This window comes from Anolis carolinensis, chromosome 1 (genome assembly GCF_035594765.1).
Source record: "Anolis carolinensis isolate JA03-04 chromosome 1, rAnoCar3.1.pri, whole genome shotgun sequence".
Classification (NCBI taxonomy): domain Eukaryota; kingdom Metazoa; phylum Chordata; class Lepidosauria; order Squamata; family Dactyloidae; genus Anolis; species Anolis carolinensis.
Window position 1 is genome coordinate 92823797 of NC_085841.1, and position 24919 is coordinate 92848715.

Consider the following 24919-nt stretch of genomic DNA (forward strand, 5'->3'; position numbering starts at 1 on the left):
ATGGCTTTTAGGCATTCCTTACTTCTGCAACCCACTAAATCTACATTGTGGTGTGGAGCAATCACAATTTGCATTAGCAGGAACCTCTGATGAATCCACTCTCTTCTGCAAATGGGAGGAATTCTGTTTATGGCAGGAGTACTTTAGCTCCATCCCTAAAAATGGATTCTTTGTTGCTGCCGGACATGGACATTAGATGCAAGATGCAGAGAGGAGAGGGCTCAAGAGTTTCCAGAGATAAGTCCATCTTCTGACATGCTACACAAAATAAAGTCACTCATCCATTCCAATAGAGCGTTCAGTCTGAGCACAGTAAAGGTCTAAACACGGTGAAATTTCCCTTACAGGGATCATAACTATTCAGTCATTAAGATTTATACATAGTGAGAGCATTTCAATTGAACTGGTATGTTAATCATTTCCATGGATATCCAGATAATCTTGCACTGCAAGTCCCAGCAGTCCAAGGAAGCATTAGCATAGCCAGTGGTGAGGGATTGCCTGTGTACCTTTTGCCCAATCCTGTTGAACACAGTAATAGTATAGCATATTTTTCTTTTACTAGATTGGTTAAACATATGCAGCACTTTTTAGTGAGCATCTTGAGCTGGCAAGAGGTAAGAGAAAGAACAAGGGCATACAATTGTAGCTTTATAGATAATCATTGCAAAACATGACAGGGAAAAATGCATCAGACTAATAATCTGTTGATTCAAGATCTTACAATAACATTTGAGGTTTAATTTTTCTGTACTGGCACTAAAAGACTGGAGAGAGATGGCAACTGGGAAATATCTGATTCAGTCCTTTTAAAAACTTCCCTATCTGGATGTTTGTTTAGCTGTTTTATTTATATACTTTATAATTTGAATTGTATTACTGTTGTCCATAAAGCATCACACACTTTCAAAGTTCCACTGGCTTCATCAGGCAATAATGTTAAAAATAATACAGAAGAAAAAATACAGTGCTGAAGACACAGACCTACATTTTCTACCAAATATTGTTTCTTTTGCAGTTCAGTTTAGAGGGACCTCAATGCAGGCAGGGGCCACTCCCTTCTTGGTCACATGGGGACTAAATATATTATTGTGTGCCGGTTCATTGCTTTTTCTGGCTCTACATTGTCTGACCCATGAACCAATTTATTTTATTGCCTGTCTTGGCAATCTACTGCAATTTATTTTACATTAATGTAGGCTGATTAGCATTGTATAGATGTTGGTTATTTTCCCATGAGTTGGCAGGTTGGGGTGCACTCCACAACTGTGCTTAAATAGTTGATCTGTAAAATGCTGCAAGTTGAGCATAACAACTTCTGAAGGCTTGTATATTCCCATCCCAAAGCAATGAAAATTGCACCTTTTGAAGTTATTTGCCAGAGTAGAGTTGTTGCATGGGACCTACTCAATCTCATTATTGCATGGCACAACATTTGAAATTGCACCTGTGAGCTACCAGGCTTCCATTGCTAGGGAACAGAAAATGGAAATCATGCAGCAGGGTTGTATAACCATTTCTGTAGAAGGTACAGCTCTATTTGGTTCTTTGACTATTCCAGATGGTCACTATAAGAACTATTAAGAATTGATGCCCAATACTTTTCTTCTTCCCCTTTTGAAATATTTGTGCCTACTTTTTAGCCAAATGTCCTCAGCGTGGACAAATGTTGAATCCTCCAGCAAATATTGGCCTCAGGAGTTGGGGAACAAAAACATGAGATTTGTTTTTCTTTAACGAACAAAATAAGAACAGAATGGAGTTGGAAGGTGCCTCATGAGCCATCAAGTCCAATTCCCTGCTCAGTGCAGGATCTCCAGCTGAGGATGCTTTAGCTTGAGATCTCGCATTCAGCAGGGGTTGGACTCTATAGTCCACAAGACACCCACCAACTCTGATGCTATTAAATCTTACAGTGATAATCTAGTTTTGATTTTTTTATATCCATAATGAAATGTAACAGCTGAACTTTAAAGCTATTATAAATTCAATAGCAGGTAAATAACACACTACAAATCCTGTTCTGGTCCCTTAACAGTTTTATTTAAACAAAGTTGTAAAAATAGAAAACAAAGTACAGAAGAATAAAACTTTGGAGTGCTATGACCTCCATCCAGAATTACTTTCATCAGTCATACATCAGGACCAAAAGTGAACAAGAAAAACCGTTAATGGTTAATACAGAGCATTTGATTACCTGCTATATTCTGAATACATATAATTCCAAACATGACAGCACTAGAATGTAATGAAATAGTGTGGATACAACATTGATGGTCTGGGTAAATGCAGAAACCTCAGACTTTGTGAGGAAAGTGATCAAACTGTTTTAGGTTCCACAGTAGTTGTTCTCACAAAATGCAATTTACAAAAGATAAATCCAAAACAACACCCTAAATAAATAGTTTGTTTTAACTATCATTAGTTATTTAGCAATGGCATATCTGTGTCCATGGGCACTGGGGCAAGTTCACACAAATAAAATAATGTAGCTTCACTGGCTTCTGCTTCTGTCAATGGTTCCAGGCGAACAAGCTTGCTTTGGGTTGGCTGAGGATCAAGACTGCTTTCCAGCAGTTCATCTACTTCCAATGGTTTATCTAAGGATGATACCGGTTCGGTTGCAACATTTGTACTTTCCACTGCTGAGCCTGGACTGCCATCAAGGAGTGCAAGGAGAGGGAAAGCAGTGTACTGAATGAGCTGTTTATCTATGGAAGAAGAAAACCAAAAGAGATCACCCATCTTTCTTGCAAAGGCATAAATAATGATGTTATAATTATTATTTTGTTCTTGTATCCCACCACCATCTCCCTAAAATGACTGGCTTACACAAGGCACAAAATAAAACATAAGCATGTAACAACAGCAAAATTGCCTATTCCTACAGAAATAAGACTGAACAAAAATGATTTTGAAAATATGCTTTACAATATACAACTTGTTACTCAAGAGACATGAAATACAATAGTATGTTTATTCATATTATAATGTTCAGGTCTCATGAAAAATACTTTTTTAAGTAGGCTGAATTATGCTCAAGCTAGCATTTTTGCAACACTAGTAAAATGTGGGCTGGAAAATGCTACTGTTAGGTGGATTAGGAATTGGTTGACTGGCTGAACCCACCAATGACTCCTCATCTTAGAAAGTGACCAGTGGGGTGACTCAGGGTTTTGTCCTGGCCCCAGCACTACTCACGATCTTATCAAATTTACAGATGACATCAAATCGGGATAGCTCCCAGAAGGCAGAATCAGAATCCAAAACAACAGATTGGATAGTTGGACCAAAACTTAATCTCAACAGGGAGAAATGTACAGTACTACACTTTGGCAATACAAATGAAATGCATAGATATAGGATGGGTGGCATTTAGTTTGAAAACAGTCCATGTAAAAGGAATCTTGGAGTCTTAGTAGACCACAAGCTGAATATGAGTCAACAGTATAATGTGGTAGGAAAAAAAAAAAGCCACTAGGCTGTATCCACAAGGGTATAGTGTCTAAACCAAGGGAAGTCATAGCTCCACTGTATTCTGCTTTGATCAGACTTCTTCATCTGTGTCTAGTTCTAGGAACGACAATTTAAGAAGGATATTTACAATATGGTGTTCAGAGAAAGGTGATTAAAATGATCAAAGGTCTGAAAACCAAGCCTTATAGGGAGTTTTCAAGGGACTTGGGGCATGTCTAGATTGAAGAAAAGGTGGCTGAGAGACAAGTTTGTTTTGTGCTGCTCTAGAGACCAGGAAACAGAGCAATAAATTATAATTGTAGGAAAAGAGATTGCACCTAAACATTAGGAAAAGCAGCTGCTGTGAGTTATCTGAGCTGTATGGCCATGTTCCAGAAGCATTCTCTCCTGACGTTTCGCCCACATCTATGGCAGGCATCCTCAGAGGTTGTAAGGTTTATTGCAAACTAGGCAAGGGAGGTTTATATATCTGTGGAAGGTCCAGGGTGGGAGAAAAAACTCTTGTCTGTTGGTGGCAAGTGTGAACATTGTAATTATTAATCACATTGATTAGCATTTAATAGTTTTGCAGTTTGACAGTGATATGCTGTCTCAGAGATTTTTAAGCAGCAGCTGGATAAGCATCTCACGGGAGTGGTGTGTTCCTGCATGGCTCTCTTCCAACTCTGATTCTATGATTTGCTTATATTCATGTACTAACCTGCTTTGAGCTTAGAATTAGGCACATCTTGTGTTGTCCGTTGAGCACCATTAGTCTTCACAGTTTCAATTCCCTTTGTTTCTACCTATGACGAGATTGCATGATTTATACAAATTTGACTTCATATTAAATCGGTAATATTAAAATATTGTGAACTGACTTTTAAAACAATATGAACTATATGTCTAGAAGACACAGTGATATTTATAAAGGAAAACTGCCACTTTCTGAACACTATAATAATAATAATTTTATTCTTATACCCCGCCCCATCTCCCCGAAGGGACTCGGGGAGGCTTACATGGGGCCAAGCCCGAATAGAACAATAAAAACAAGACAAGAAACCAATAAAACCAATAATCAAACCATAAAAACAAGTCATAAAACCACATACAAGATAAAATGTTAAAATCATGAATAAGGTTCAAAGAATCTAGGCCAAAGTGCTAAGAGTGCAAATAAATCATATCATCAAGGGAAGGAGGTTACTCAGCTGTAATGGCTATAAAGTGCCATTATAATACTGGGGAAGGCGTTCACTGAAATGGACAGCCGGTCAATGATACAGAGATCAGTCACCAAAAGCCTCCCGGAAGAGCCAAGTCTTCAGGCTCATCCGAAAGGAGAGGAGGGTAGGGGCCTGCCTAATCTCCCCGGGGAGCGAGTTCCAGAGCCGGGGGGCCACGATGGAAAAGGCCCTCTCTCTCGTCCCCACCAGCCGAGATTGTGAAGGTGGTGGGAGCGAGTGGAGGGCCTCCCCCGACGAGTGAAGAGGTCGTGCAGGTTCATAGGGGAAAATGAACTAGCAGACAGGATTGAGAAATACTTGAATTCTAGATCATAATACCTCTATACTCACAACTCCCAGTAAACCATTATTTTTGTCCTACTAGCAGCATATACTTAACTTCATGTGAAACATTATTAAATGATGCAATTTTGCATTTAAACATGTAAAATGATGCATGTGAAGCATTATTATTAAATGATTCCATGTTAGCCAGCTCTCACCTTGAGTGTTTTCTTATTTTTCAACAGTATACTTTTTGATGTTAAAACATTGGTGCTAGTCTTTAATAAATTTCAGACAAGATGGGCTTGCATATGCATCACATTTCTATGTTGCAGAGAAATGCAAACAGTAAAAGTGCAACATCATAAAAGTGAACATTTCATTTTTGCGAAGATAAAGACAAAAACTTAATATAGCAACACCCTATGTGTTAACTGAATAATTGGCCATAACGTTTGCCATTGCTATGCTAAGTTAAAACTTACTTTTGCACTATTGATATGACCAGTAGGACTCATCTGCACAGAACTTGAAAAAAGCTGAATGAGAAAAAAATATACATCGATTTAAAATTCTGGGTTCACAATATGGAGTCAATGATTTTTAAATTGTAAATTAGTATTTTATACCTATAATAAAAATTCTCTACAGTAACATTCAAGAACACATTTCTATTTTGTTGGGTATTTCTGAACTTTAGGATTAAATCCAATATCATACTAACATATTTTTGCTAATGCAGAAGGGCTTTCTCTTCTCCTTGCTGGAGTCACCAGGGCACTGTAAATATTTTTGAGTCTCTTTAATTTTCAGAGCAGATTTTAGGAGCAATTTGGGAGGAGGGAGAGAATTGTATACCTCCCAATTCTGCTGTGGAGGCTACTTCTATCAGCAGAGTGAAAAGACAAGTTATGTTATACCTGTTTTGAATGGTCTTCTGTGAACTCTCACAAATCTGTTATTTGCACCTGTGGAGTGCATCACTGAGTACCTTCAAGAGCTATTACATAAGATTTTCGGCAGTAACACTACCCACTCTTAGGCATCTCATCCTCTCACTTCCTGCCTAAACCTTGTTGCATGGATGCAAAAGCAGCAGGAGCCAAGTATCTAAGAAGAAGCAGAACACGATAATGAGAGGAGAGGGAATTGTGTGAGTTCACAGATGACCACCCAAAGAACTACAACTACAGGTGTGCAACCTGTTCTTGCTCTCTGTGGTCTCTGACACACAAGTGGGAGACTAGCAAGCTACTAACCTTAGTCAAAGGGAGTGTGATGCTAAGCAGGAAATGGCACCAGTCCTGGACCATAAATCTACTCTCAAGTGAAAAATGATCATGGACTGTAACCATGTTGATACTTTGCAGATCTCTTTCAGGGACACACTATTAAGAAAGATAGCTACTGCTGCAGCCATACCCTTCTGGAGTGTGAGTGTCTATGGACACAGTCTTGGGGGGGGGGGTCCTTTCTGGCCAGTTGACTAAAACCACCCATTGTGAAAAATATTGTGGTGAGAGAAGAAGTCAATTTCTCTTAGAATAGCAGAAAAGGAGCCTTTGAGAATTACAGCATCTTATCCATACAGAAGGCTAGGGCCCATGTCCTGAATGATGTAGAAAGCCAAAACTACCTTGAGCAGGAAAGAGAAAGCTAGCCTGAGAACCACATTGTCCCAATGAGACCAAAAAGAGGCGGTATGATTTTTCTGATGGAGCCTGACTGCAGTGCTCCAATTACAACAGAATATCATTTTTAATGGTGCAATAACCATTCAGAAACAGACTACAAAATCCAATATAAACGATTGATCCTTTGATGGAAAGCACCACAATCTACAAGCCAATTTCAGAAATGTCAGGAGCTGTGGAATCAGGATACAGGGATGAGACCCTTGCTCTGTTATGCCAGTCAGTATCTTTGCAGCCAAAAGACAGATAATACTATAACTGGAAACTAGGGGGAAGTCAATGGCTTGTAATGATATTTCTTGGTGCTGTGGCCCTCAAGAAACTGACCATGCTGGCAATGGACAGACCCTTGGTCATAACTTCTTCCAAGGCGTACAGGACGAAGCAGAAGTGCCAGATAAAAGGGACTAGCGACAGCAACATGAATTATGAGGTAAATGACGAGGTGGAGGGGGTGAACGATAACATGGACAATAAGACAGAATGGGAACAGGAAATGATTTCTTTCCCAAAATTTGGATTGGAGATGGCATCTCTTGAAGAGGGAATACTGGAACAAGTGACCTTTGATGCTGGTAAAGCAGACAAATCAATAAGATCCTCCTATGATGGAGGACCAACCTGAACACATCCAGATGGCTCTTGTAGGAGAGGTCTTAATCTAACCATTAGGGAAGAATGAACATAATCTACTTCTACAGGGACTAGACCCTTTTTGTCTGGATCCAATATGAATCTCATGGATTGACAAGTCTGTTCCGAGATAGGCTGATAAGAAAACTATGATTCTAGTTGAGAACTCTTCACATGCCTCAATTTTTTGGGCAGCTTTTTTCACTTCTGTGCTGTAGAGTGGAGTCCTACTATTTAAGAAAACAGTCTGGTGTCAAAGCATCTCAGACTGCATGCCAGCACCATGACAAGTTTTCAGAATAGAAGGATGTTTAGCAGTTGCACAATATTTAGATTTTACTTTTATTGAATCCATGAGGGATCCCATCTTCTGTGAAGTTTTATTGCCCTCCAAAGGAACGAACAATCCAGTTGTGTTCTTGGGATCCAGGAAGATTGAGGCAGATGCAGAAGCCAATGAAGGTGGCTTAGAAGAGACCTACCAGGTCTGCTCATACAAAAGTGCCTTGAGATTGATTCTTCTGTTCTTGAGGGGAGAAAGCTTTGCAATGAATGTGTCCTTTACCTAGAAATAGGGGCACCAGGAACGTCTCTCTCTCGCAAGGATCTCAGCCTCACAAGTAGTGCACTTTTAAAAGGATTTAAAAGAAGCCATAATAGGTTGCCAAAGGGAGAGAGTTTTTCTGTAGCTAAGGAACAATGCAGGTAAAACCAAGCTGAAGTAATCATTCAAATTGCAATGTAAGGAAATACAAACTTTAAAAAAGCTGAAAACAAGAGGAATAAGAAAACCAAAACACAATTCAAAAATCAAGCCAAGAGAACTGTCATGAATGGCCAAAAAAAATGAAGGTCAGAATAGTTCTGCAAACAAAAAGGAAAGTATAGGCAAGAAGCAAGGGATGGGCAAGGTCACTGCCAAAAACATATGTTAAAGTTCTAGATAATTCCAAATAATACACTATGTAGGCAAAGATAATCCATTTATGTGTGTCACACAAATCGCAAAGAACTGTTGGATTGAAGTGGTAAAGTCTTATATAATGAAGAGCCATTTCTCATGGAAAAAAAATGAAAGCATATAGTCTTCTTCCACAAAATTTTAATGAAATAGAAAACAGAAGCCAAAAAAATATTTACTGTGAATACTTACATCAACCAGAAGTTCTGGATCGATGCTGAACTGCCGTCCTGAGAGCATAGCCTGGAAATCCTCTAAACTGCAATCAATGCTCTCAAGGTAATCCAGGAGTTCCACCCTAAAGTAATATAAAAATAATCCATGAAGTCTGTTTTTGAAAGAATTCAGTGTACAAGTGAATAAAAAAAGGTATAGAACTTTGCATGCCATTTTAAACTTTTCAAATCACAACAGAAAAAAACAATTATTTCAGGGGCATGATAAAAAAAATGAACACAAGACTTCTTTATCCTGATAACCAAATTATTACTTCAAAGCTTACATTTTTTTGAAGGATTTCTATAGCCTCAGACAACCGTCCACAAATGGCAGAGGAGTATCAGAAGGACAACTACCAGAAAAAGTGGAAGACTATACCACTACCTGATTGAACAAATTCATGTTTGCCTCCAGATTATATATGGATATAGTTCCATCCTTACAACCTTTAAGAAATATTCCCTTGATACATTTTACAGAATTAAGGAACTGGCCTCTAAGATTAATAAAACAATCATAGGGATACATATGGATTCAATAAAGGCATGGAAAGCTAAGCTCAGAGTACAGATCACTGAAAAATAAAGATGGATAAGATTTTGTGATCTTTCCCATAAAGCTGTTGTCTGTCATGGCAAAGGAGATCATTGGTATATCTGTACCCCTTAAAATCACACAGAAGCAATAATAATTTGTTGCTGTAATAATGTTTGTACATTGAAGGATGTATGGGCTTCCCTAAAATAATTGCATTTTAGTTCTTTATTGGATTAACAAAACAGCTTATCAAAACATGCTTTCAAAATACGGATTTTATCCATTTAGGATAAAGGAAATAAAAATTTCCCATATAAAAATGGAGATTGCAATGACTTTGAAGAATTTATCAAGTTTATCCTTTCTATTGTTAAGAAAGCTGACACAAAAATTCCACCATAACTAGGTGAAATAACTGAAGACATTTTTGAGATTGCAGGTTTATAATAATATGACACATGTAAATTCCAGACATGGCCCACTACTGAAACTCAATATTCTGAAAGGCATCTGGATGTTGTTTTTTTATAGTAATTGTCTGATTATTTGAAAAAATTATTTGAATCATGGAATGTTTTCTGCATTGGGAAGGATAGGGAGGGGATAATGCTATTATACTATTCTTAATAAAATGTGTTTTAAAAGACAAGAGTTCTCTTCAGCTCTTACCATTCAAAGCTCCTCACGGAATGGTATAAAAGGCACCATGTAAAGCCAAGGACATTCAATAAAACTGTTTAAAATTAAATGGGTAACAGGCACAACATAACTCTAAACTTCTGAAAATGATAAATGCCTGGTATAATATCCACAGAACTGATATTGCTGAAGACCTTCAGAACTGCTACTAAAATTCATAGCTCAGGTGAATACTGAAGTCAGATCTCAATCTCATTCATCATACCCATTTCAGAAACCAGTATTATCAGAGATCAAGTGTAATTTAAAACACTCATGCCAGTGAAAACCAAAATATTAAGGGAAAAAGTACAAAATGTTTAAATATGGGTTCAAGAAATTGACTAACTTTCCAAGAAGGTTGATATTCTGTGAAATCACTCCATTCTCATTGAGTATAGAGTCCATCATTGAGACTGGGTCTTCTGCTGTTAAGACTGACTGGCTGTTTAACTGAACTGCACTGGACATTAATGGGCTTGTGTCATCTGTGGAAGGACCGACACTCTCAGGAGATGGAATGGAGACTGGTTCAGCATTTGTATTTTCTTGAATAACAGGTACATAGTCATCCTCACAGTCATCTTCTACTATTACAATGTCAGGACTGTAGCTGCAATACAAATGTAAGGTTACAAGTAAAGATTAAGTAATGATAACCTTTCTTCTGAAACGCTGGTGAAGACAACATTCAGAAATTGTTTACATTAAGACTCATAGAATCATAGAGTTGGAAGAGACCTCATCCAGGTCAACCCCCTGCCAAGAAGCAGGACAATTGCATTCAAAGCACCCCTAACAGATGGCCATCCAATCTCTGCTTAAAAGCCTCCAAAGAAGGAGCCTCCACCACACTCCGGGGCAGAGAGTTTCACTGCTGAACAGCTCTCACAGTGAGGAAGTTCTTCCTAATGCTCAGGTGAAATCTCCTTTCCTGTGATTTAAAGCTGCTGTTCCACATCCTAGTCTTTCTGATTATTCTTTGATGCTTTCTGATTGCTGATATTAAGAACAGATATTTTCAATGAGCTATTTTTAAAGCTGATAGAAGATTTGAGTCAATTTTCATTTCAAATTATGTAATACACTAGCAAATAATTTATATATCTTTGAAATAAACTTTTGAAGAATGTCTGGTCATGAACAGACAATGCGACACAGAAGAGGCATGGATGTAGTAAGCAAGCACATTTAGTGCCTAACTTAAAGAAGGACCTTACTTGGAATCTGAAGCAGTGTCTTCACTGGTTTCTGGAGTATCTGGAGCCTTTTCTTCATCACCAATATCATCATCAGTGATATCATAAATAATAATATCATCAGACATCTGTTCTCTCTGCTTTAAACCATCAGTCCTATTGTGCTGTACCTGACCATTTATAAGCTGTAAAAGGAATAATTTTATCAAGGTTTTTGAAAAACAGCTAGTCTTCTCTTAGAAAAAAAATATCAAAATTTCAAGATACTGAATTTAATAAGCTCAAGTTAAAATTGGTTAAAGTTGGAGTTAGAAACATTAGATATAATGACATTGCAAACAGATAACAATTAGAGGGGAAATCTCATTTTCAAATGAACACTCACAAAGACATTCATGCATATAACCCCACTATATATCAAATAAAAACGGGCTACATGTAGCTGTAAGGTGTTGCATGGTTGGGGGAGTGAAATATGAGTTATGTTTTTCTGTTACACAACAATGCGTCACTGTAACAAAATACGGAGTGATTCTGTAGTTCCATTTCAGAATATAGGAGGGAAACATTCTGTCAGTAGTATATGTACAAACTAACTGAAAATTATGAAAAAGCTTCTGTTTTGAATTGCACTCATTGGCTGACATCCTGTTGCTGAGTCACAACCCTAACAGTCTTAATCAACTGTTGAATGATGAATGACACACTGATAAGTCCCCACTGATAAAAAAGCTTCTTTAAATAGGAATGACAAGAAAATATAGACCACTGTCTCCTCCTCTACACCACAAATGCCATTATAACACTTGTTTCTCCATGTCCCCATTTTAAATGTATTTTTTTCTCTCTCTCCTTAACAGCATTCACATCCTTCTCTATCCTATGAAAGTATGTTTCAGAATTAACTCACATGGTGTTTGTTTTCTGTTGGTTCTTTGACTATCTGCTGTAACAGGTTGGACTTTGCAGTTCCATTAGTATTCAGAAGCAATGGACTAAATCAGAAAATAAAAATAAACATAATGTAAATGTTTGAAACAAGTTAAAAATAATATATTCCTTCTACAGCAAACTGTATGATATTTTTAAAATTCTCAGCATATTTACCGTTTGCGTTTCAGACTCACAAGCTGGTTATTTTGAACAAGAGTAACAATGAACTGTACAATCTGGAAAAGAAAACAGAAATGTTGTCTCAGACTACAATCCTAAATACAAGGTACTCTGCAGCTAACAAAAAAGAGCTATTGTCAAAAATGTTTTTATGACTCTGCCTAGACTCCATCTTTCCTGCCTTGTTTTCTGATTAGATGGAAGGCCCCACCTCCCTGTAGCATCAGTATTGAGAGGATTGTGAAGAACAGCTGGAGAAACACAGACTTTTAGTGTCAGCATACAATAGCATATCTACAATAAATTATTCAATACAGCTTGAGCTGGAAAAATGGGATTCTACTTTAAATGATCCTATAATAGCTATGTGCAGTCTATCACCAATAGTCAAAATAAGAGCAGCAGAATCACTTACAGGACATGTATAAACCAGAACAATAAAAAGTGGAGAACAGCTCCACCAACTACCCCAAATATGTTTTTTTAAAATACAGATCTGCACCTGCCAGCATTCTTTTTTCACATTTAGAAACAAGTCCCACTGAGTTCAATGGGACTAACTCCCAAATTCCTTTACTCAGAAATACTCCCTGAGGCCAGTAATAAAATGATAGAAATAATCTCTCTATAGTTAAAGCTCTCCAGCACTGGTGACAAAGGGAACTCTGAATATCTTTTTACAATATTTAGTATTATAGGGAAGTACGGTTATCCGGCGGGCCTAATCTCAGATAACCAAACTGCTCAGATAATAGGGAGGCCATATTATCCCTCCCAGCAATCTGGTTTAGGGAAGCACCCCACAAGTGTTGCTAGTAAGCAGCGATCGCGGGGCGCTTCCCCCTCCTTCTGCCTCTCCTTCTCTCAAACTCAAGAGAAGGAGAGGGAGGGGCACCCCCACCGGTGCCTCGAATAATACACAGTCTCGGTTAACCGGAACCCTACTGTATGAGTTATTTCTCCCACCCCAGACCTTCCACAAATATATAAAGAGAAGCCTCCCACAGGATGGTAAAACATGTGGGTGTCCCCTGGGCAACGTCCTTGCTAACGGCCAGTTCTCTCACACCAGAAGCGACAAGGCTATTCAATGCTAATCAAGTTAGCCAATTACAACAATTCTTGCAGTAAATAAAGAACACCACTCAGAAAACTGGAATACCAGAGATAAAACAATCAGGGCCAACTAACACCTCCTAGCAAAGGAATCCCTAGGCAGGAAGTAGCCAAGGTTTGAAGTAGCAAGGCAATGTAATGCTAATCAAGTTGGCCAATTGGAACATTCACACTTGCCTGTAGCAGAAAAGTTATTTCTCCCACCCTGGACCTTCTACAGATATAGAAAGAGAAGCCTCCCACAGGATGGTAAAACACCCGTGTGTCCCATGGGTAACATCCTTGCTGCTAGCAGTTTCTGAATTCCCTCCTGACACCCTTTTCATGGCTAGGCCTCAGAGCCTCAGCCTCACATAGCTCCTCGTGAGTGGCAAGGAGGTAGGCCTAGCCTTCCCTTGCGGTCCCGCCCACACTGGCTACTAAAGGGTAGAGACTGCTTGGCTGTTGTTAAGGGGCGGAGCCGTCTGTTACGACAGTTGCTAAGTGAGGAGGGAAGTGCTTGGCCATCGCTAAGGGGAGGAGCCATCTGTTAGGATGGTAGATAAGGGAGGAGACTGATTGGTCATTGCTTAGGGGTCCGATTTTAGCTTTCTCAGGTGTGTCAGGTTTGTGAGAGTAGGCTAAAAACACACAGCAGTTCGAATGCTATGTTGTGCCCAAATTTCATTGCAATCTATAGAGTAGTTGGGGAGATATGAGGTCCCTCACTGACGGACATTACATTTTTATTTATATAGAAGATATATTCCTGGAGTTAACTTTAAATAATGTATCTGTATTAGTATTACATACTAATACGACTTAAGAACAAACCTACAGAACCTATCTTGTTCGTAACTTGGGGACTGTCTGTATAATAAAACTTAACTGCTTCCCACCCTCAATTTTACACTATATGCTGAAGGGTTTTCAAAAAATTATAAATGAACTGAAATAGTTACATAATTACCTTTCGAATAACTTGTTGTTGCTGCAGATGTTTTGCTCTCAGTTCTGCTACTTCCCTCCAAAGAGATTCATTTTCTCTGTTTCAAAACATTTAGTCAGTGTAATGAGTTAGAATAGTTAACACAATAAAACACTTGTCAATGTAGTTGAAAGAGGTATTAATAACCAGTGAAGAGACTATTTTAGGACAAAGCAGGAAGGTTTAGGCTTGGAAAACTACTGATTTCAGATACTAAGTTGCTAGCTTTCCCTATTACAATGCTCTCCTCTGCTTCTGTAAATCATATTACACTGCATTCTCACAATATTTACCTCTTCAAAGCAGAGAGCCTAGATTCAATCGTCTCTTGTTTAATTTGAACCTTTTGTGCACTACTTATGATTTTAGACAGGTCTTCCTGACGAATTTTATTTTCTTCAGGCCTTGAAGAAGAAACCTATAAAAATTAACATCAGAAATGGATGTTTTGAAATGGAAATGTTATTACTTCCTATAAACTATTAATAAATAGCCAGGCTACAAACTGATATAATCTTCAGAAACCGTAATGCTATGAGACACAAATTTTATAAGGTTTTACAAAACCTCTCACTTGCCTTTCTTTTAATGTGCTCCAGTAAATCCTCCTGTCCTTGCTTGAAGTAGGGATGCTGGAACTCAATAGGACCATCTTTTTCCAGTTTAACAATGCCCGAGTCAATATGGACTACCTTACGAAAGCCATCTGAAAGAAGAAAAAATAGAATAAAATATGCAAAAACTACTGGGATAGTGAAGGCTACAAGCCACAAATAGTAAAGTGAAAATTTCCAAAGTTTACAACAAAGTAACAAATTTCTTTTATCTGGAAAGAGGCTCAAGCTGAATAAAGCTGAATAAAATCAACTCTGTACGCAGTGCTGACACTGCTATAACAGATCAAAATTTCTGTATTCTAAATAATTTTAGCCAAAAACATGGGTTTTACTCCACAAAACAATTAAACACATGCTTTTATTCTAAAGTCCCTTATAAAGCTAATTTTATGCTTAGGTGACAGACATGGCTAAAGATCAAACCATATATCCATGTAGGCCTACAAATAAGGAAATTACTCTCTCCTTAAGAACCATTTTTGGAATCAAATCTTCTTTTTTGGTGGTTACTGAAAGTATGCAAAATGTTTACTGTTTGCTTTTTCACATACTATTTTAGCCAAAGAACTGCAGCTGCATGTCATACAACACTGGTTGCACCCAGATTATCAAATCTAAGTGACAGAAAAACGTTTTGCTGACATAAAGACGGAAGTCCATTTACGGACTAATTTACACTTAAAGTTCTATATTTGAAACTTAAGATTATAATACTGGAAGCAATTTTATATACCGCCATAAAACTCACACATATTTAGCTGTCTCACAAAGCTTGCCATGTTGTTGTGCTTGAAATACTTTGGAAGAATCTCTTTGGAAAATCTTTGTTCATCCAACACAAGGAAACTCTGCCCATTCTGAAAGTGAAGAACATTTACTATTATTATTATTATTATTATTATTATTATTATTATTATTATTATTGCTACTACTATTACTACTATTATTGTTATGATTGAGCCTCATGGCTCTGTTACTGACAGACGTGGGCGTAAGACTCCTCGAGAGTCAGATACTCTCGAGGAGCGAGAGAGAAAAAGACTGCGAGACATATTTGCAGCACCATCTGACGAGGAGTCTTTCGAAGGGTTTACGGAGAGAATGGAGGAGGGGCTGGTTAGCTCAGAGGAGGATGAGATGGATTGGACTCGGGTAAGGGAGGAAGTGGGTGCCACTGGCCATGATGGGACAGAAGATGAATGGGGACCTTCAGGATTAGACCCATGGTTTAGCTGGAGGGATGGGACGGGATCCACAGCTGGAGATGCTGTTGGGCGTAGTCAGAGGTGTTCCAGCTCTGACGAGGAAAGTGATGAGGAAACGCCCGGGTTAAGGAGGACAGCTGACAGTGATGAAGATTTGTAACTGGCATAAAATGGGGCTTGAGAGCAATTGCAAATTGCGTTGGGCAAGGTAATCTGGGCAAACGCTTGGGATCCGTGTGTGTGTGGGACGCTTCCCTGAAGACTTGTGTGCTTTCCTGTGCTGTGACGTAAGTTGATTGGAATCCAGGGTCAGACGGCGGGAGGGATTGTGTGGGCATTTGTTTGTGCAAACCTGTGCTTACTCTTATTAGCTTGACCTTCCGTCGTCTTCTTGACGGACGCCATCTCCTGCTTTGAGAACTCGGACTGAACTGACCACGGCTTGTCTTCCCCCCTTCTTGGACTTGGAAAAACTACAAACGTCTGCTTCTGGCTTTGATCTACGGAACGGAACTGGTCTACTCAACTGCTACAATCCTTGGCTGATTTACTCGTGTTGGAGATCCTGTCTGCTGTGTGTGTGTGGGGAGCGACGCAAGTTACTCTAAGCACAGTGTTGGCAGCAGAGAGGAATCTGCTGCCAATTAGTTGCATTCTTTGTATCTTTTGTTCCTTGGCTTTCGTTTCGTTTATACCCAGGCTGAAGCAAGCAGTTTGTTTTTACCCGGATTAAACTCCGGTTTAATCCGGTTTATCTTTTGAACATTTACTTTTGCCCCTTTTTGCTCCTAAAGGCAAAAACTGCCTGGCCCTTGTGTTTTACGGGCATTTTTGAGTTCTGTAATCTAATAAACTCTGTTACTTTGAATCTTGTGGCGTTCTGTCCTTGACAATTATTATTCATTTACATTCTGCCTTTCTCCCAATTATGGGACTTCACATGGCTAACAATATAATAAAGACAATATAAAATAAAACTATACAAAAGCATTGATAAAAGTACTGTACAAATATAAGATTTAAAGAGCAATTATTTCTAAAGTTAAAACATTAGATATTAAAGATTCATTCAAAGACTATGTGTTGCTGTTGTGTGTCTTCAAGTCATTTCCCAGTTATGGTACTTCTACGGTGAACTCTCATGAGCTTTTATACAAACCTTTAAAACAGCACCATACAGCATAAGAAGTCCACCCCTGTAAAAGACTGACAGGATAAAAAGTGCCTGATTTGCTCAGGGGAACAGAGTCTAGAACAGGGCCATGCTAGCCTCTCTAGGGAGAGAACCCTGGCCCTCCTTCTAGTTCCCACCAAATGAATCTGGGAAGGTTGTAGGACAGAAAGACAGACCTCTCCAGATGATCTTAACACTCTAATGGGCTCATAAATGGAGATAATATTTCAAATAAACTGGATCCAACAGTAGTTTCACGATCTTAATGAACAGTCCTTCATATAACAAATCTGAAATGACAAGATTAAACTGGCATCAGAGATACTGGACACTGATATAGTAAACTTGATGCATCCGAACTAAACTTTATTGTTAATTTTTGTGGATCTTAAGAATTTAAGACTAGAGCCAGTTTCACATTTGGAGGGTTAGGGGCATATAATCCCAGCGAAAAGGGAAAAAAATATTTCTAGCACTCACCCCAATCGTATTTAACACACACACACACAAACACAAAAACACATATACTGGCAGAATGGTCAATCCAGTGTTCAAACCACTACGCCACACTGGTTCTTGCTGAAGAGTTTGAGACAAAGACTAGACAAGTATACAGACAATAAGTATGGCAAAGCAAGCAGACTAATTCTAGCCGCTAACAAAAGCCTTAGCAATCTTACGACTTGCTGAATGAGCAGACATTTCTTATGTTGTATGAAGCAGGTTATAATGAATGCTAATTATACAACATCTAATTCGATTTTATGAATATATTAACAGGCGTTGATGGAGACAGGAAATTAATTTTTATTCTGCAGGCTGTGTACATAAAACATATGCAGTTGTGGTGATGTGGCAGACAGAAGTACCCCATTGACCCAAGTATATGTCAAATGAGGGTTTTTGAGTCAAGTATATATGGTAATGTTTGCTTGGTTCAAATCAAAGCATTTTCTCTCAAAATCTCTATCTTTCCAGTATTTTCTATCACTCAAGTTAGCTTGGATGAAATTGCCTATTTTTCAAAATTAAAGTAAGAATTTTACATGTATCTAATGTTTTAGTTTAACCTATATACCTGCTTTGTAAAAATGTGTTCATTAAAGAAAACGAACTATAAGAAAAACAATCTTATTAGTTCAATTTAAAATTTACATCTCCTGAATGTCTTCATAAATTAATTCTACTTCACTACTTGAACAACAAATCAACTCATTTTGACTGACTGAATCAAAATCTTACTCTATTTGTATTTTCTGACAAAACTATTTTTATAAACCAAACAAAATACTTCAACAATGTATATACTGTGTAATGAATTTTATGTTCCTAAAGAAACAAGATGATTTTCAATCACTAAAAGGCCCATCAGACATATACTTTATTTCTTCAGCTTGATGTCTCTAATCATATTCAGCAAAAGCATACCACTCTGGGTCCACTAGATGAGAAATCAATAAAATGGGGCATACCACCCTAAGACCTTTTTGTCTTTCTACTTCCCATCCTCCTGAGACAGAATAAATCAAAGAGATAGAATACAGTAATGTCACGACCCAGGCTGCAGAGCACCAATAACCATACACAGAGGCCAGAATCTAACTAATATCTTTATTGAAGGAATATATAAAGTTAATAAAAGCAAGTGTATGAAATAGTCCAGAAATAGACCTTTCAGGAAAGGTCAAAATTAGTCCAAAGAAACAATGTCCAATATGAAATATTAAGGTCCAAAGTTGTAATCCAATAACCGAAACACTCACTTTGCCAGGCAAAGTGAGGGGAGATGACAAGGTCTTTTAGTCCGTGAAACTTGAGCGAGGCTAGGAAGTAACTTGATTCTTGGGAAAACGAGGCTTGATTCAAGGCAACAAGGAAACAAGGAACAAGAACAAGATCCGTGGTAATTTCTTGGCAAAATCCGGGAAACAAGACGAGGCTGAGTCTTAGAAAGCAAGGCAGGATTCGTGGAGTAAACAAAGCTGGGAACGAAGGCTTGGCGACAGGAACGGAGGCTTGGAAGCGGAGTAGCTGTCCACACACGCTACTCCGGTTGCTGACGAATTGACTCCGCAAGATCCCTTTGTGGGTAAAACACCTAAATAGGGTCCCGTTTTCCCGCCCAAGAGCAGTTCTCTGGAGAACCAGAAACGAAAGCTATTTTCTGAGTCCAGATGCATGACTCCCTAAAGTTTCCCATGGGAAGCAGGCTTAATCAGCTGAATGCTTAGCAGCTATCCTAGCACTCCTGCGAGACGCCTGATCGACTCCTCTCTGTTGTTTACAAAAATCATGGCGAGAAAACGTAGGAGATTTAGGCTCAGGGCTTGTTTGACAGACTTCTGGAAGACAAATCTCTTGCAGGTGCAAGGTTTCCAAATCTGGCTGGGAAAGTTCCAATTCTGACTGAAACGGCGAAAAACCCAAGTTCTCCTCCTCATCTGGCACAACAGTGCCAGAAACGGGACTACATGGCCCATGACTCATCACAGTAAAGATTAGACTTCAAAATGCAGCACTAAGTCCCTACTGAGCATAAATACAACATTCATTGGGTTGCTAATTTAATTATCTTAGAGGGAAGAGGGTTTTTTTTCATTCCTTCCGTTGGCAGCCAGTTATCTGGGGACAAAATCAAGGGTAAGCATTATTTCATGTCATATGAAATAAGCTGTAATAAAAGTAGAAATGTGTGCCTGACTATATTCATAGTCAATGCTGGCTACAACCATTGACAGAAGACTGTCTCACTGAGATGAGCAATAGTTGTCTAACTAATGAAATTCAGATCCTACTAATATATTTTTTGGATAGGCAAGAAGTAACTAGCAAAAGCATCTCTCAGTATTCCCTGACTAAGATAACCCTATGAAATTCATGGGATCATTGTAGATTGACAGACAACTTGAAGGTACATACACCTGCAATAGTTGGTTGGTGCTCTAGAGCACTTACTAATTAGAATTTCATCATACCTGCTTGCTAAGACCTATACGTGAGTTGACTTATCCACCAGTGTACTAAACTTTAGCTCTTTTTGTAAAAAAAGGAACCATTCTCTTCTCTGAAAATAATGGTGAAAGGTATGAATTTAGTATGTGCCATAAAAGCACTGGCTCTCTCTACTCCCTCCATCAGGGTGACACTTTTTAAATGCTTGGATGGGAAAAGGGTGACGATCATGAGCGGCTGGTCATCTGAGGTGGCTTTGGCATTTCCATCTCTCCACAGAATGATCTTTGACCCCAAATCCTGCCCTTGGCATATATATATGTAAAGCTAACTTGTACTTCAATATACAGTAGAGTCTCGCTTATCCAACATATATGGGCCAACAGAACATTGGATAAGTGAAAATGTTAGATAATAAGAAGGGATTAAGGAAAATCCTGTTAAACATTAAATTACGTTACGATTTTACAAATTAAGTACCAAAACATCATGTTTTACAACAAATCGACAGAAAAAGCAGTTCAATACACGGTAATGTTATGTAGTAATCATTGTATTTACGAATTTAGCACCAAAACATTGCAATGTATTAAAAACATTTACTAAAAGGCAGACTGTGTTGGATAATACAGAACGTTTGATGAGCGAAGATTGAATAAGTGAGACTCTAATGTATGTGGTACTTTCATTTTACTAATTTGTCTAATATAGGAAATACAGATTCACTGAGCTAAAGAAGCTATTTCAGCTAGTAAAATAATGTTATCAGTTTCTGTGAGGCAAGAAAAAGTGGCTAGTTTGTTTGAAATTAAAATCCCACATGGGCTCTACTGACAAAATTATGTCTTTGTGATAGATTCATTTTATTTCACTTTGTCAGCAGTTTTCATTCTACTGTGAAGCTCTATGGAGTTTATCTTTGAAGCAGTTCCATGAAGAACCTTGGGAGTAAGATATCTGAACAGTGGGCTAAGTATAGCTAAAAGAATGAGAAACAGCAAGAAAAGATTAAAAAATAAACTTTGAAGAAATGGACGACCAAGAGACATTAAACCGACAAGTCAGAGAAAGGAAAACTGTGATATCATGGGAAAGGTAGGAATACTAGCAGAGGAATCTAAAAATAACGTAATAGGCTGGAAATCTGCACTTGGGAAACAATGAGAAATAGAGAAAAGAAGAATACCAGGCTTTGGCAAGGGCACAGAACACTAAAAGCCACAGTACAAGAAGGCACTTCCCAGCTGACAGTCCTGGAGTCCTAGAGCTAGAAGTGATGTTGTACCTTTAGGAGTATTACATCCTACCACTTGAGATTCCATTGTTACAGGATTGTGAAAGGAAGACACTGAGGCAGGGGTTGAGAAATGCTGGTTTCCAGATATTAGCTGACACCAATTTCCATCACATCCAACCAATTGAGCCAATGGTGAGGTCTGATTTAATTACAGTCCAATCACATCTCTAAGGCCACACTTTCCTTTGATATCTGACAGTCACTATTTTTTGGAGACCATGGCTGTTCTGCAAGATGTAGAATCCTGGCTGATACTGAATTGGACAATAGTAATGGTACAACATGTAAGAATTGTTAAATTGATCTATATGACAACAGTTTTATAAGATGAGCCACTATCCAAAACCTGAACTGCAGAGTTCTTGGTCCATTCCTCAGTCTTAGCCAATACAATCCAAAAGTCTATAATCTAATGCAGCTCATTGCTACACCACGATAAAACTAGTTTTATATAGCTTAAGTCATTTGATTGTTGGGTTATGATTCTGAAGACCATTTCTGGGCTTTGTTCATCCACAGAAACCTTCAGGAAGTCATTCTCTCAGGATGAGAGAGAAGGCACAAACCGCCTCTGAACAAATCTTGCCAAGAAAATCCTGCGATAGGTTTGTTTCAGGATCACCATAAATGGGAAATGTCTTGAAGGCATGTAACAATCCTATCAAAAAGGCTTCACATTACCTATAAACAAAGCGGCAGGGGGGACCAGTCACTGGGAGCATTTTCTTTTACAACAACACCTTTTATAGACATACTATTAACTTGACATAAAAGAGCAATGAATATCAACACATGGGACATAAGCTAATCCAACTCGGTGATTAACACTTTCTCAACTCTTACCCAGTTTCCTGTGCCAGTGACATCCTTCCATCTACTGGATCCAACTACAGATAAAAGTATGCAGCACTGATATACATTTCATCAGTGTATCTTGTGCTGTGCTAGCACAGTGATTTAGTAGCAATCCTATACCAACTTGATGGAGACAGAACTACTATATAAATCTATTTTCTAATATTTTCAAGTACATAAAGAACCTATTTTAACACATTCAAAACAAAGTATTAGGCAGGCACAAGTAAAATGAATATATCCAACAGATCATAATATACTAAAAATAAAGTGTGACTGTTGGCATGGTAGGGAGTGTGTCACTAGAACAAGAAATGAATGGCTCTAATATCTGGACACTATTTAGCTTAGTCATGCAAAGACTATGTGTGAAAATGTACCATCCAAGTTTTCTCTTCTAATATGAACAAGACATAAGACAAACAAGATGCCATTATAACAGACACAGTATTTGATATTATATTAGAAGCAAGGACAAAGAATATAATGTAATGATTTCGGAATACTTTTTGCAACAAATATTTTGCTCATGTGGATATATTTTATATTCCTGCAACCAAAGCAGCACTATGCCACTTTCTTGACATAATGGTTTTGATTCATGGGTACAGTTATAAATGCTTTCATGTTAATATTTTGGGGACTTGGGGAAATGACATTCATGTGCATTTCTGGAGCAAAAATAATAAACTGAATATTCATATACCTATAATCTCTCTCCCCCCCAGCCACATTTTGTTCCATCTAATACTCCACCCAACATGTAAACTATACTCAAATAGAACTGTAAAATATGAATATTTAGCACTATATATCATTTTTATATGCAAAATGTTATATAGTATTTTAACTAGACTCATAATATCTAATGAAATGAGTCATACTCTGCATTCATGCGATGAGAAATCTCTTTGGCAGTTTCATCCTCATCGAATACTAGAGGTGTGCCTTTAAGAAGACCTGGTTTGCTCAAAAGAGCATGGATGAAACCCTGCTAATGCATGAACCAGAAACTTCAGAAGGGACATGTTCAGCAACCTCCCAAGATGATGGTCTGAGGCCCCTTCTACACAGCTGAATTTTCTCCTTTCTTCATCCATATTTCTATTGCCTGCTTACATATAATTGAGATCAAATCCATTGCTGTTATGATCTAACCAAAATGAAGCTCTTTAATTCTTCCAATAATTTAGAGAAATGGGTTGAGGGTCAGCAAGCACTCAACTTTGACTGGAGCCCAATCACTGAAGACTTAGGGCCCTTCCACACAGCCCTGTATCCCAGAATATCAAGGCAGAAAATCCCACACTATCTGTGGACACAGATAATCCAGTTCAAAGCAGATGTTCTGGGATATAGGGCTGTGTGGAAGGGTCCATAGTGGACTAGGAATTTTGGAGTCCACGAGTTGAATCCCCATTTTGCCCCTGATAACTGTGGACAAGTCACACTTTCTCAGAATCAGGCCTCTTCCACCCAGCTGAATAAAATGCCACATTTTCAGCTTTGAACTGGAATATATGGCAGTGTGGACTCCAATAATCCAGTTCAAAGCAGATATTGTAGGATTTTTCTTCCTTGATATTCTGGGATATATGGTTGTGTGGAAAGGCCCTGAGCTTCTGCATCAAATACTCAGGGCTAAAGTGACACGTGCTTTTAATACTATTTTTAACTTTGCGTGTAGACCCAACACTCATTTCCCGAGGGCGGAGAGATATTCTGGGTGCCATTCCATCCCAGAATATCAAGGCTGAAAACCTAGCATTATCTGGGGGCTCTTCCACACAGCCCTTAATCCCAGAATATCAAGGGAGAAAATCCCACAATATCTGCTTTGAACTGGGTTATCTGAGTCCACACTCAGATAATGTGGGGTTTTCTGCCTTGATATTCTGGGATATAGGGCTGTGTGGAAGGGCCCTAGGAGTGTTCGCAAATGACATTTTCCCTACACGCGAACAGCCACTGCCTTGTCCCTGCAATGGATGAGGCCGAGCGCAAGAAAACATGTTGGGGGATACGTCAAACACGTGTCCTTCATTTCCGCACCAAGTGTACCCAGGGCCATGCCAGTCACGTCCGGAGTGTCTCGCATTCACTTTCTACAGATGGCTTCTTCCCTCCCTCACCTGATCCTCTAAAAAGAGGCGGTCTCATAAGGGGAGTAGTGGTCAGGTCACTGGTGTCGGGGGTAGCAAAGGCCTACGCGTCCTTTGCCAACAGAAGCCGCAAAACCCAGTCCCCGTTAGAAAATAAAAACACGTGACGGAAGCCTGTCCCCGCCCCCTTCCCCAAAGGCCAGGCCCCGCCCCTTTCTTTTTTCCCCCCAAGGCCTTTTGTGCGACCGAAGGGAAGAACTATTATGGGCTGGGGGGGGGGGGGATAAGGGAGGCAAAACAGTGCCTTACCTGGCTCCAGGTGATGAGCTGGTTGCTCGGCGCGTCGCCCACCAAGGCCCACAGCTTACTCAGGAAGGCCGGGACCGCGGTGTTGCCGCCTGCATTGGCCGCTGCCGCCGAGGAGGCAACCGGCTGCTGCTTCATGGTGCCTGACTGGCACGAACCGAGGCCGTAGTAGTAGTAGTATTGGCGGTGGTAGTGGTGCTATCGCTGCCCCCGCCTCCTTCGCGAGCCCGCGCCTGCGCAGCGAGCGGGACACGCGCAGAGCCCGCGAGCTCTCCCTCCTTGCCCCGCCCTTTACATAACGGCCCCACGTGCTCGGCCCCTCAC

The 24919-nt window shown here is 39.1% G+C and overlaps 1 protein-coding gene across 2 annotated transcripts; it reads right to left on the reverse strand.

Annotated features, from left to right (window-relative positions):
• Positions 1-2021: 2021 nt before the first annotated feature.
• Positions 2022-24871, reverse strand: hsf2 (heat shock transcription factor 2). 2 transcript variants are annotated; one of them, XM_016997543.2, is made up of 14 exons: positions 24599-24736; positions 17260-17373; positions 15453-15561; positions 14666-14793; positions 14381-14505; positions 14070-14145; positions 11999-12060; positions 11802-11886; positions 10913-11076; positions 10042-10305; positions 8451-8556; positions 5456-5509; positions 4178-4262; positions 2022-2711 (listed from the first exon to the last, which is right to left on the reverse strand). In XM_016997543.2, the coding sequence occupies exons 3-14, from the start codon at positions 15481-15483 to the stop codon at positions 2422-2424; spliced, it is 1470 nt and encodes a 489-aa protein (XP_016853032.2). In that variant the 5' UTR covers positions 15484-15561; positions 17260-17373; positions 24599-24736; the 3' UTR covers positions 2022-2421. The 2 variants fall into 2 exon arrangements, with proteins under 2 accessions (XP_016853032.2, XP_008118339.2); XM_008120132.3 differs by lacking the exon at positions 17260-17373 and having other exon boundaries at positions 24599-24871.
• Positions 24872-24919: the final 48 nt, after the last annotated feature.

What these genes read in the sequence shown, in the direction of transcription:
- hsf2 (XM_008120132.3), bottom strand. Translation starts at nt 24,733, where the DNA reads ATGAAGCAGCAGCCGGTTGCCTCCTCGGCGGCAGCGGCCAATGCAGGC. An exon ending in GTCATATCAATAGTGCAAAA is followed by an intron (nt 4,263 to 5,455) that starts GTAAGTTTTAAC and finishes ATCTCGTCATAG; the next exon opens with GTAGAAACAAAGGGAATTGA. An exon ending in TAATTCTAAGCTCAAAGCAG is followed by an intron (nt 2,712 to 4,177) that starts GTTAGTACATGA and finishes CTTCTTCCATAG; the next exon opens with ATAAACAGCTCATTCAGTAC.